This window comes from Dipteris shenzhenensis, chromosome 9 (assembly GCF_047967505.1).
Source record: "Dipteris shenzhenensis isolate YYH24624 ecotype China chromosome 9, Dip_SZ_1.0, whole genome shotgun sequence".
Lineage (NCBI taxonomy): Eukaryota > Viridiplantae > Streptophyta > Polypodiopsida > Gleicheniales > Dipteridaceae > Dipteris > Dipteris shenzhenensis.
Genome location: NC_141604.1, coordinates 34693018 through 34706912, shown reverse-complemented (window position 1 = coordinate 34706912; position 13895 = coordinate 34693018). Strand labels below are relative to the sequence as shown.

The following is a 13895-nucleotide window of genomic DNA, read 5'->3' as shown; positions in this document are numbered from 1 at the left end:
GTAAAGAGAAACAGAGAGGGCGGGGGTAGAGGGGGAGAGAGAGAGAGAGAGAGAGAGAGAGTTTATTGAAGCCTTCGAAAGACCGATGGCACCCTCGGATCTCACAGTAGGCGGGACACATACAAAGAAAGTGCTCCTTGGTCTCAACCTGACCCATTGTGCATAGCATACAAGTTTGCTGCTCTCTGGGTATGCCTGTAGCTCTCCTTGCCTCAATCCTCAGCTGATGGGAGGAGACTCGCATCTGTCCAATGGCAATCCTCAGTGCATGTGAGACTCCTCTGTCCTCAAGATACTCGGATCTGATGATGAGGCCATCCTCCGATACTCTCAAGAAATGGTCATAGTAGAGCTGGGTCTTGGTGGGGAACTCCTGGCCCCCCCCAAGTCCGAAATGTGTGAAGCTGGAGGAGGTCTAGCCGTATGATGCGGTTAATCTCATCTCGTAGAATCAGCTCGGGGGGTGCATCCATGCTGTACTGGAAAGGGGGGAGCCTGTCCATCTAAATGCCATGACCGGCGAACCAAGCAGAGCACGCGTGCATACCATCCTGTATCAAACCCACTCTCTACCAGTCGGATAGAGGATTCCAATGCCAGTCTCGGTAGGCTCTCACGAGGTAGGTCCCAAACTCTAGGGAGAGAGAGAGAGAGAGAGAGAGAGAATAAGAACAGATGGACATTTGTAAAGTATGTATATCTGAGATTATGATAAAGGGCGGGCTTCTAAGCCTCCACTTTGCTCTCTTATATTTTTTCATAAAAGCTTTACCATCCAAGGAAAAATAAACCTGAGCATGCCTATTACATAAGAAACACTTATTCATTGAAAGATTAGAAATTTCTTTCTTCTTCGTGGATATGACCGGAAATCGATAACTGAATTTGCAAGCTATGTTTTTGCATTAATGATGCCATTTTTTAAAAAGAATTAATATTTACCTGTGCATCGGTCAAACCGCTATCTTGGTTTACTTGGAAGAATGCAAGCACCTAAAAAGGAAAAACCAAGGGTGAGATTATAACCTTCAAAGAATACTCGAAGCAATGTAAAAGAACAACTGTTATTACAGCACATGAGTGTTTTTCAAAAGTACAAAACCAGAATTATATAGTTGATGATTATAATGTAATTGTTGGTGTCCTATTTATGGACATGGACAGAAACAAAAAGACACTCTTCAAAAAGGCAATGTTGGTGTCCTATAACTGCTGGTGTCATATTTATGGGCATTGATAGATAAACAAAGACATTCTTCAAACATTCTCTCACAAAAAGTCAAATGTTTATCAAATAATCTCACAAAATTGCAATTGGAACACCCAAAAAAAAAATGTGCACAGGGTCTAAGAGTCAAGAGAGGCAAGAAAGTGGACCATCTACACAGACCGTCCAAGGGTGGTGGTGTCCCATTGCAATCGCAACTAAGGGAAAAAATTAAGGTTAACATAAGTTGTTATTCTATGCATTGATAGCTAGGGTTAATTCAATAGATGGCACTAGAATGTAAACTGGTGCTATTCTTAGCTATGGAGCCTTAGATAAACGTTAGATACATTAATAGGCTGCCACCTGGTACGATATGTATTTTCATGCTAGATGCCATTGTCATACTACAAATAATCCCATAAATATAAGTGTACTTTACCCATTCTGCTACTATAAAAGTACTATGGGCTCATTTGTAAGATCATCTTGGAATAAAGCTCTGCCTTTGCACACTAAAGCTTTATTCAGGGATAGAGAGAGATGGCTTCCTCACTTGAAGCTCTACTCTAATGTCAAATAGCATCTATTGATTCTCTAGGCCTACTCCAGCTAATGTTGCAAGTGGTATCAGAGCTACTGGGGTAGGTGAAGGTAAGCGGTCTGTAGGCTATCTCATGGGGCTATCCATAGATGGGGACGAGCATTTTCCGAGCGAAATCTTTCGAGCGTCCAAGCGAAGGAAAAAAAAAGCTTCCAACTACGCAAAAATATGACAAAAATGGATCAGAAGAAAACATAGTTTCACTTAGAAATATGAAAAGTATTATAGGAATGCCTATTTTATACACGAATATTTATGTGAATCTTTGGGAATGGTGAGAACATAATGGGATGGCTTTTGAAGAAACCCACACGTAGAGTAGACTTCTCTATGAAATTCCCTTATGATCCTTCTTACAACTTTTTACTTAATAGGGGGTGACATTGAAAAACCTCTCTCAACCTATCTTCATGAAAGGGTTTCTCCAAAGAAAACTCATTGAAGCAAGCCATCAAGGTAGTTTCGCCAACGAAACCCCTTTGAACAAGGTCTTTCAAGGTAGTTTCGCCAGCGAAACTACCTTGGACAGCACTTTTAAAAGTGACATAACTTTCAAATCCAATGTCCAAATATAGTCATTCAGCCACTCACATTGATCGGAAAACCCCATTTGAGCACATCTATGGGGTTATATTTTGGAAAACCTTGCATATATATTATTAAATATTACATGTATTTTATGAGAGTGATATATAAGCCCAAGGTAATACTTATTTACAGTAATTTAAACTTCTGTGAAACATGTCCATAAATATCTTGTTATTAATACTATAAAAACACTTGAAAGATATTGCCATATGATGTAAATGTGTTTAATAAGTAATTATTTATGTATAATATTATTATATTGAGAGTGATTATGAGGGACGTTTCTTAAATGAATTATTTTTCAATACTTTTTTAAGGTAATAACAAGGGTACAAAGGGATGTCTATGAATAAGAAGATTTATGTTATGTAAAAATGAATGAGTGACTAGTCTGTATATTTTTATGATAAAGGGATCTAGTTCTGATGAAAATAAAAGTGTAAAAACCATGTTTCCTAAAGAAATACTATTTTTTAAATCTTGAAAAACACGTTAGAAAGCAGTTCTAGCTTTTTGCTAGGCCAAGTCTCAGAGCTCCCAGGTGCATTCAAGAGTTATACTCAACTTCATGCTCTTCTCGGGAGTCGGAGCTAGTTTATTTTATATTGCAATAAAAACCTTCAGGGAGGGGTGAGCAGCCCTTATTTATGGCCCCTAGTGTGGTGTATTGTCTTCTTCTCTCCCTCCCAGCCCTTTTCTTTTCCAGCGAATTCCTTCTATTGCTCTTCCACGCCTTCCCAAATGATTGTATGGATTATTCTAGCCTCATAACTTCCATTCTTTCAGCACTCTCTTAGTCCCTAATTTGGTCATAATGGACTGTTTAATCATATGGCTAAGCTGAGAAACCAGCTTATCAACGGGAGACTCCTCTCTCCCTCTTGCACTTGGATTATAATCCATGTGTACGGGATTTTGAGTTAAAGGCGTAAACTCAGTGCCTTGCTCTTGGATGAACTCATTTCTCCCTTCATTTCCGAAGGAAAACTCCCTATCAAGAGATCCTTGAAGGAGAGATGAAGGAAATTCTATACATGGGTTATCATACTCAATATGTGTGTAACTCTCATCTACATTATCCTCTTCAGGAGGAGGTGATGGTGTTCTCTCCCTATGTTCTTCTGGTAGTGGAGGAAAAAGGACAAGTTCATTATTAAATATCCCTTCTCCTTCCATTCTTTCCTTTTAGTAATACAAGAGAGAAAATGACTTGCTGTAATTTCAGAAAAGGGGTTTGTTTTATAACAAAAAGTTAAGTGTTGTAGAGTTGGTGGTACTTATCCGACTCCCGGTTCGTTTGCGTTGAGAAAACACTTCAAAAGATCTCTTCTTCCTTCTCTTTTAAGCTTTTCATCTTGTATTTCTGCTGTAAACTGGTACGCTCCGTTTGGGCTACTTGTTTTGAGTGGATTGGAGCTCTAGATACCGTTATAGGAGGTACTTGATGGGTGCCCCCTTCCGACTTTCCGTTGGAAAGAAACCCGGGGGGGGGGGGGGGGTTCTCTTTTCCCCACAGTTAAATTTAAGGGTTTTAAGGGTCTATTCGCACGGGGGGAGGGGGAGTCGTCCAAAGACCAAAAAATTCAGAGAAATTCCTTACCTCAGGGCTTCCAAAATCCAAGGTTTGCAGCGATCAGATCTTATCTTCCTCCAAAACTCACACCTCTGCTTGCAGCCTTCTGTTGCGATCCTTCTGCTTTCCTTCTGGCCTGTTGCATTGACCTCCAATTCGCGCACACGTCAGCCAAGCCGCTGTTGCACACAGTAATCTGAAGGCCACTGTTCGGTATCCCATGCCTTTCATTTCGCATGCCCCTCCGCTCGTGCACAGCCTTTGCGCATGGCACTCCACTCTTCTCATGCCTTCCGTGCAGCCTTTCTTCCGTGGCTCTGTTCTGCGCAGCCTTCTCGTGCCCTCACACCCTCTGCCCCGCGCGCTCTCTTGCTGTCCCGGTGGTGGATCGTCGATGCTCTGATACGAAATGTGAAGAACCAGCCTTCTCTAGAATGCAAATGTGTGCAATGCATGCAGAATTTGAATGCTGATTGGCCCTCCAATAGGGAAGAGCGCCCTCGTGAGAGTACTTGTTTCTATTTTTAACCTACATGCAAGGTGTGAGAGAGATGGAGGATGAATGCAAGGTGAATGAAGAATGCTACGTGAGATTCACAATCAAAGGGTGATACCCTTTCATTGATGTCCCTTGAGATCACTCAAGTTCCATCTTCCCATTTACACCTACCCTTAGCCTATGACCCATGCATCTACCATTCAATGCATCTTAATGCACCCTTCCCTTCCTATTGCCCCTAGGACCTAGACACGTGTGTGCACATTTTTATTAATAGAATAAGTATCACATGTCCAAATTCAATGCCGTCTGAAGCAGTGGCTCCTGCTCGACTAGTCCTATCTACTGAGATGATCCACCGCCATAACAAATCGGTCGGTGTCCAACATAAATACAAATACATGTTACACCATTGGCGTATAATATATAATAATGTTTTCAATGTCTACTAATCACGGATTAGTGATTTCTCTTGTCATGACAAAGAGCTTGCTGTGAATTCTGCTCCAGCCATCAAGGAGCTGCCTAACTGCTGCGATTAGGATTTTCCAGCCTTCTAAGGTGCTCCAGGTCTGCTACAACTTGATCCAAGGAGCCAGCTTGCTGCGATTTGCCCAACCGGCCCTATATTGGCTGCGAACTGATTGCAGGGAGGTTTTGGGAGTCCTTGGAGCTGATTTCACGTGAGGCACAAGTCTCCCATCCTTCCTTGCTGCTGTGTAGGCAGCCCAAGTTGAAGGCCTGCTGCTAATGTTCTAGACCTCATTGCTGCACTGGTGGCAGCCCAAGTTGAGGCACTAGGGACTCGGCACACTAGAATAGTGAATGCCTTCCCCTAGAGGCCCTTTTACAGGCCTGGAACCTTGCATATCTGCCCGACTTACCCACAGACTGGGCCAACCTAGTCTGTGGTTCCATTTGATAGACTGACAGGCCCATTTGGCCAAGTGGCAGCCTGCCACTGCCCCGTCTTTTGCTGTGCCACTTTCTGAGACTGCAGACCCAGTGTGCTGTCAACCCAACCGAATGTTCTGCCCCGACCTGCTCCTGGAGCTCCCACAAGGCTGCATCTTTTGCTGCTGACTGCTTCGCAGCTATCTGTTGCTTGCAGTCATTCCCAGGGCATGCCTGATTGCCACGTGGCACTCCTGCTCTAGGCGCCTCTGTCACGGTCTACTTCGACCTGCTTGTGTGCCCTGATCAGCTCCTGCAGGGCTCCAAATGGTACTTCCCTGCCTTTCTCTGAGCAGATCTTGCTGCTGATCCAGGTCACTTGTGTTCTTCCAGGTCTCGGCCCTTCTGCCTCTTGGTCAGGACTTCAATGGCAAAGGGTTATGTTCTGTGTGCTGCCCACATGGCAGCCTGCATGCTGCCCATGCGGCAGCCATGCAAACCCTCTCAGTTTGCCCCAATGGCATCTCTGGGACCTTCTTGGTGCAAACCCGCCCATGCTCTTCTCATTTGGGGGCTCACAGATGGGGAGGTGACCTACATAACTCCAACAGAAAAGCCATATCTCCTTGATTCTGCAGCCATCCAACCAGCGACTAGTCATCAGCAGAATCTGCGGTAGATAACCAGCAGCATGATAACCAAAAGCTGGTCGAACAGTTCTGCCAGGTGATCAGCGATCAGATCGCTTGCTGACCTATACTCAAATCGCGATACACATCTGGCCATCAAGCAATCAGCAGACGAGGAGATCATTTACATTACCCGCGATTTACTAGCATGCAGGTCTGAGCAACGAAATGCTCAACACCTCAGCAATCAATTTGCAGAGGTTCCACTTCAGCAGGCTACTCAGAAAATGCATCCCCCCATGGTTGTGCGAACTGATTTCCAGCCAGTCCCAAAGCTTTTCAGAGGCTTTCCCTGGTCAACGAGCAGTCGAGCACAACTCAATCACCCTTCAGGGTGTCAGCCTCTCCCTAAAGTGATTCACAATCAAGCCAGGTGCACCCCCTACTGGTTCGTGACTCCCATGGAGATTTCAACCACAATCACTTCAACTTTTCCACAACTACAGCCTACCCCATCAATAGAAACCAGCCTTTTCCTCAACACGATAAATTTGCAATAGCATATTTCATCCACAAAATGCATATCTGGAACGTGCATACCTTGCAACAATTCTCCATTTCTTAGGCCTGCTGTAATACCAACTGTGTAATCCCCATCTAACCCTAAACACACATCAACAGCAATCAGCAATAACAACAAGACAATCAGCAAGCAACTCACTTACCAGCCACTCCCAGGCATGCACGCTAGAAATCGGATTCCCACATGCGCATGCCCATGCCCATAGCCCTGGTGTCCCATACCAGCAAACCAGGTTCCCAAAGAACCTTACTGGCACAGCATCTCGTGATCCACCATGTAGATGGCAGGAGCCCTTGGCTTTGGATCCACACCAGATCAGACCATTCAGTGGTGTGTGCACACTGAATGAATACAATGCTACTGACATCAGTCCCAATAGCATGGCCTGGGAGAGCACATCAACATTAGGATGAGATCTACTCTTGTTCATCCATTGTTGGTCTTCAAATTTTGAGCACAACTCGTGTGCGTGTTTGCTTCTGCTTAATGCATATGTGCACCGTGATTCTCTCAAAAGGCAATATTTAGAGTACTATTTTCTTTCTATTTGCTTCCAATTCAGTAATCTATATTGAAACCAGAAACCTGTCATATGGATCATGCAAGAGGTTTGCAACCTGCCCATGTCCATCTTCTAAAAAAGGAATGAAGCAAAGGATTGCCTTCAACAAACCACAACGTCAGATTCTGCTGTCCATTGAAGAAACTGCATTACTGGATGTGGAGAGACATTCTAGACTGTAAGTCTTTCCTCCTGTGGTACTTTGCTTTTACTTGCTGAAACAGATAAAAGGGGAAAGAGGGAAACAAAATGTCTACATCGTCCCTCTTCAAATTTCAAGAACCTCACCGTCTCCTGTCCACCATCATCCTTCAATAATGAAAACTTGTGCATTGACGAAGGTATGATTCCAACGCAACAAACATGAAGACTACTTAAGACTCTACAGCCTTGTGAGCACTTGTTTAGACCACGTTGATAATAAATCTAGATCCTTATTCGTGGGTGACGGAACAGAAAGGTATGTCGAAAGAAACTTCCCATGATTAAATTTTGCATCATAATTGCGAATCAAACGTATTCAAAAGTCATATACCTTTGTAAGGCTAGAATAAGTCCAATCAAACGTATTCAAATCTAAGCTTTGCACATTAGCTCCGTATCAAGATTTAGCTTTTCAATTCACGGCCTTATAAATCAAAATGAGCACATAAGCTATTCAAGATGCATTTTATTTGAGCATAAGGAGAACTCCACACACCACATGGAGGTCAAATGGAGGTAACTTGTATGATAACTAGCAGCTGCATGGTTGGAAACGCGAACAAGCTTACGAACAGCTTGCTCACGTAGCCAAGTTTGTGGACCCACAATCAGGGAAGTCCTTCCATTCGTGTTTATGCTACAAATTTTACGTCCAATTGAAAAAAAGGTGGGACGGCGCTGGTTATAAAAATTGTGGAGTAGAAAGAAAAGTAGGAAAGGTAAAGGGGAAGGGCCAAGACAGAAGCGAGGCACCCAAAAAGATATTGAAGCTAATGGGATCCGAATCAACAGGTAGATGTGAAAGTGATGCAAGATCAAGGAAAACTGTGAGCAGAGGAGAGGAAAGGGAAGGATCTGAGGCAAACCTGGGGCACAGATCGAGCGAAGGCGTCTTCCATGTTGTGGTGGATGAGTCGTGCTTCCAACTCTACTGCCTCTCACTGCCCAAGAGCATCACAACAGTAGATATAACAAGATGAAAATTCTCAGATCCAGTACTGATCTTCCTTTCATTTTGGCAGGGGATATGTATGTGCAATTAGTTTCAAGAATGTAAATTTGCACCAGGGAGATCCAGGCACTTGTTAACAAATTTGATATTTTTTTTTTGCAATTAGAGAGATTTCATCCAAGATGATTGTTTCGAGCTTAGTGTATTGTTTTGTTAAGTTATCAGCAGCTGTCGATTCAAGTATTATTTTGCAATTTATAGGTATTGCTAATGTGGAGTGATGTGTTGTTCCATCGATGTTATAGGAAGCTTCTACGATAAATGCCACTTTTAGGATTTTTGAGTATTTTGATCTTGAGAGGGTCTAAGTTCTTTGTTGAGCATTCGTATTTGGGAATAATGATCTACTGGTCTTGCTTTCATTTTTTTGGGGATAGGTATGTGGAATTAGCTTCATTGCTTTGGAATTAGAATGTAAATTTTCACAATTTTCACAAGGGAGATTCATTGCTTTGGAGTTATAATGTAAATTTTCACAAGGGAGATTCATTGCTTTGGAATTGAGATTCATTGCTTTGGAATTCATCTTGCTTTCATTTTTGCAAGGGATAGGTATGTGGAATTAGCTTCATTGCTTTGGAATTAGAATGCAAATTTTCACAAGGGAGATTAAGTACTGATCTTGCTTTCATTTTTGCAGGGGATAGGTATGTGGAATTAGTGTCATTGCTTTGGAATTAGAATGTAAATTTTCACAAGGGAGATTCACTACTGATCTTGCTTTCATTTTTTGCAGAGGATAGGTATGTGGAATTAGTTTCATTGCTTTGGAATTAGAATGTACATTTTTAGAAGGGAGATCCACTACTGATCTAGCTTTCATTTTTGCAGGGGAGAGGTACGTGGAATTAGTTTCATTGCTTTGGAATTAGAATGTAAGCAACTGCTCGAGTGGTTAGACGCATATTACTCATTTGTTCTTGAGATGGTTGCTTCCACCTTAACATTTGTCCATAAGCGGTCCCGTGTCGACCGATAACTTGTCGTTCGCTGATTGTTGATAACTTGATTGCATGAGATTTGTTTTGCAAAGCACTATCAAGGGCATACCATGCACGTCATGTGTGATGTGTGGTTCCAATTAGTGTTGAAGTCTTGATTATGAATAATTGGCTTGCTGCTATTGTCCAATTTGACCATAATGTCTTTTAGAGTTGTCACGATTTTGTGATGCTTGATTTGTATGTTCCAATTATGTGCATTTTGTCGTATGTTTGGTTTCCAAGTTGGCATATCATCGCAAAGACATTCTTCTTTAATTTTTATCAATGTTTACAAGGATTCAAAATCTTTGTATCCTATCCTTGAATTTAGTGATGTTTGTATCTTGTGGAGCATCTCGTGCATTAAGTTGTCTTCCATGTAATTGTCCTTTTCGTAAGTGCACCCAAGTGGATGATAGAATTTCCAAGATCATTATTTTCTTTCTTTTGAATATAGGTTATTGGCATTCTCATTAATGTTCACTGTACTAGGGTAGGATTGCACTAATGAATATATTTCCTTATGTTGAGGAATGATCTACTAATTGGTGATGTAAGTGAATGCAAGTGTAGTATAATGTGGCATAGCTTTGCAAATGCTATGATGTTTTGATGATAAATCTATTGATCCGAGCGAGTGCTAGGAACTGATTCCAGGGACATGATATGCTCCACATCAGAGCTGAAATCATCCATGATGAATGCTATAATAAAATCACCCGTTGAGCTAGACGTACTAAGGCATGTACCTTTGCATGGTGTTGGACATGTGAGAGCCTTGTACTAAGGACTTACCTACAAAATTCGCATGGTCGCCGCTAAACTTCTACTATGTATCTACATCATCTGTGGCAACAAGTGGAGTCAAATCCATGCTAATGTCATGAATATACATCACTGAAGTCAAATTGTGTTGATGTAGATGGAAGTGACTTGTGCTAAGGGCTTACCTACAAATGTGCATGATCAAAATATGGAGTCTGCATACAAGCATATGATGCATCTAATTGTATACTACATTATGATGTTTAAAAGATGAATATATAAAACTTTACCCCTTAGATCAAGGTTATGATTTGTCCCTTTCCCCTTTGTTGGTTATGGTTCAAAAAGATCAAGGTTAATAGGAACAAGTGTTGATGTAGATGGAATTGCCTTGTGCAGCTTCTACACACGTGTATGATTAGAATGTGGAGTATACATGATTCATTTAATTGAATACCACCTTATGATGTTTAAAAATATGAATATGTGACTTTTACCCCCGAGATCAAGATTATGGTTTGTATCCCCTTTGTGGTTATGGTTCGAAAAGTTGTTCCTCTCCACCTTTGTCGACTGTGACAAGATCTCTTGCTTTATTGACTATGAAGGGAGCTCTTCCTCTTCACAAAAAAGCATGACCAACAACCATACTAGGATTAAAAATGCAAGTTCTTTGCCTAAGTGGAGAAGATAGAATCTACCAACTTTGAATTCCCTCCCTTGTTCCCACCACCAATAACCTCACCTATCCAATTTGTCAAAACTGGTATGAATTTGCACCTTACATAGGGGTTATCTCAAATCTCAAACCATTGCTCCTTAATCCCTAAAACTAGAAGCTTATATATGGCTTGACACCAAAGTAATTAAGGCAATGCATACAACATAAGTGATGCTTTCTTTGTTTTGACTACGATAAATAATCTCTTATAAGTTGGCCACATAACTAAAAGAGACATGGAGCTTGCCTTCAATAAGCTTGTTTGCACAATCTATGAATTGTACAATCAAACAAAGTCATTGGAAAAGATGCCAACATCTACACAATGTTTGACTTACGTTCATCAACACTAATTCAAAGAGCCTTGAAGGCTACTCATCAAAATAAAGGTGCTTATCTAGGCCCACTATTGGATAGGATATTTGAACACCTCAATCTTAGAAACTTGGTTTCACTCAAGTAGAGAAACATGGTTCAAGACCCTCTATAGTGCTCACTATTTGGATAATGTTGCACGGGAAAGAAAACCATCAACATTTTCCCACTTCATGGTCTAGGAGCATTGACATACTCTATGCATAGATAAAATTTACTTTCAATATCCATATAGAAATCCGTGAATATATACTTTAGTAGTTCCAGATATGAAGAGACACCATTGTTGGGTGTCTCTATTGGTTTCTTGTATGCATTTTGATTGGGATTTTGATAGAAAAGGGTGATTGTTGGAAATTTGATGATTGATGGAGTGATGATGCTGTCTCTAAAATATATTATGATAAGTTTTGACTATTTTGTAATTAATGCAAAGTTTGTGTTATGTTGAGTTTTCCCTATTTTTATTTTGTATTCTATATTTTAAAAATGACATAGCCCATGATATTTTTTATGCAACTTTGATGTGTTCATATGAATTCGGTGGATGTTGTATTCTTAGTTAGAATAAGTATGGCTCATATGCTAAGTCAATTTCTAAAAAGCATTTTTCGCATTCAATTTGACATGAGTTTTTCACGTTAATATTTTTGGAGTCTTGTACCCTATGAACACTAGCGATCCTCGGGTTTTTGGAGTCTATGAACACTAGCGATCCTTGGGTTTTGATGACTTAATTAGATTTGGTATTAGTGATTCCTTTGAAGATGAGGCACATGGATGGAAGAATCGATTTCAATGATGAGCATATAGCTGCAAAACAATGCAATTTATAGATCATGCAAGATACTAAGATTTTTGCATGATCAAATGATGTAATCATTGGTTGGAAGTACTGGTGTTGATTGTTGGGGGGCCAAAAAGGTGTTTTGTCTACAATGGTCCCAATTTGGAGATCCTAGAAGAAACAATTACTCAATGGGTCTAGCAACAAAATGAAAGATGTTTTAGATCTCATAGGCTTAAAGAATATTTTGAGGAGATAGTTGGTATGGACGATGAAATGCAAAAGATTTCATGTTAGCTAAACATGATGGATAGGTTTTCGGATCCTACCACACATGACTCCAAGCTTGACTCTAATGGAGCAAATCCAACAAGAATGAAGTCCAATGCAGTTAGTAGATATTAAAAATTGGTCTAATGAACCACCACTAGTGGATGGAGGAATTCATATAGCCCCTCAAAATGTTGAGGAAATCCAAGGGTCCAGCTAAGAGCCCCAACTTATGAGACACAGTTCAAAAGAGATCCATACTTTATAGCAATTGTTAAAACTATTGCATTGGTCATGTGGAGGGCCACTTTCTAGTTAGAGTTTGATCCTCTCTAGACAGGGGGAGTCGGACAAATGGATATACTACCACACCTTTTGGAATTAGAGGACGACGATATAACATTTTTGGATGACAATTGATAGAGTTATAGTACAACCATTAGAATTTGAACCAAAAAATTAAAAATCAACATTTGATGAAGATGAAGTATGTAAGATCCCACAAAGCAGCCCAAGACCTATAAGCCCACCTCAACGACGAAGGCTAGGAACACCATTGACAATTTAACAACAACACCAACAATTTAACAACAATGACGACAACAAATACTACAACAAAATTCATAGGTGAATCTACTTGTTGGCCCTCAACAAATCAATTTGGTGACTCAAGCAGCTCAAGCACCACCTTTCAAAACATAAGGAGCTGTCCCATCGTACTTGTAGTAGGTTCTCTTTCCCACAACATGAATACTGACATAGAAAGTTTAAAGTGCAACTTTAAAGATGCATAAGTTTTTTGGTTTGTTGAGTAGCAAGGTCATGACTTGGTTCAATCCCTATGGAGTTACCTATTTCATCAATTATAATGCCCTAAAAGCAACAATCCTAATACATTTTTAGAAAGAAAAGACCTCAAAGATGCTTGCAAGAAACTGAGGGAGTTAAGATAGAAAAAGATTTTGGTTGAAGACTATACTTAGAAATTTTATAATCTTAATGCATGGCTGGATCCAGTGGAAAGACCAACAATCAAAATGTTGGCAAAGTATTGTTGTAAAGGACTCTGGCCTAAAATCCATAGTGCAGTAAGCGTATTGGAGATCTTGGCTGCTCTACTGGTTTTAATGAAGTCATCAACTTTGCAAAATGAGCCAAAACGAGATGTGGAACATCCAGAAGAAAAATAAAATGGGATGATTTTTATTATGACTATGATTCCTATTTATATGGAGGAATCTGATTCTAAACCAATGAAGACTCAAATTATGAGAGTGAAACATCCAATAGTGATTCAAATGATGAAGATAAGAAGAAAAAGAAGAATAAAATTAGAAGCAAAAGTAAAGGAAGAAAGAGTTGAGAAATCTAAGAAGGAGGAGTGTAAATCCAACAAAAGCACAAAGAAAAAAGCGAACAAAATCAATGAAGAAAAATTGAAGAGTTTTGAAGTCACAAAACCAATTTTAAAATTGGGATTCCAATTTTGTCAAAAAACCATTCCATGAAAGTTTGTTTGTATAATCCAAATGCACAAAATCAATCGAGTACAACAACCTCCACGCACTCCCAGAATTGGTGTAAACAAAGTGGCTTAGAACCCAATGTGGCATAGAAAGTGGGATGCATTTAGTAGAGA

The 13895-nt window shown here is 40.5% G+C and overlaps 1 protein-coding gene across 2 annotated transcripts in view; it reads right to left on the bottom strand.

The window, feature by feature from the left end:
- The window catches only part of ECA3 (endoplasmic reticulum-type calcium-transporting ATPase 3), a 204977-nt gene extending 196476 nt beyond the window's left edge, over positions 1-8501 (bottom strand). For both annotated transcript variants that reach the window (XM_087378846.1, XM_087378844.1), the window contains exons 1-2: positions 8210-8501; positions 943-993 (exon numbers count right to left, since the gene is read on the bottom strand). In XM_087378846.1, coding sequence (XP_087234972.1) covers positions 943-993; positions 8210-8242 — 84 coding nt within the window. In that variant the 5' untranslated portion in view covers positions 8243-8501. The remainder of the gene's footprint in view (positions 1-942; positions 994-8209) is intronic.
- Positions 8502-13895: the final 5394 nt, after the last annotated feature.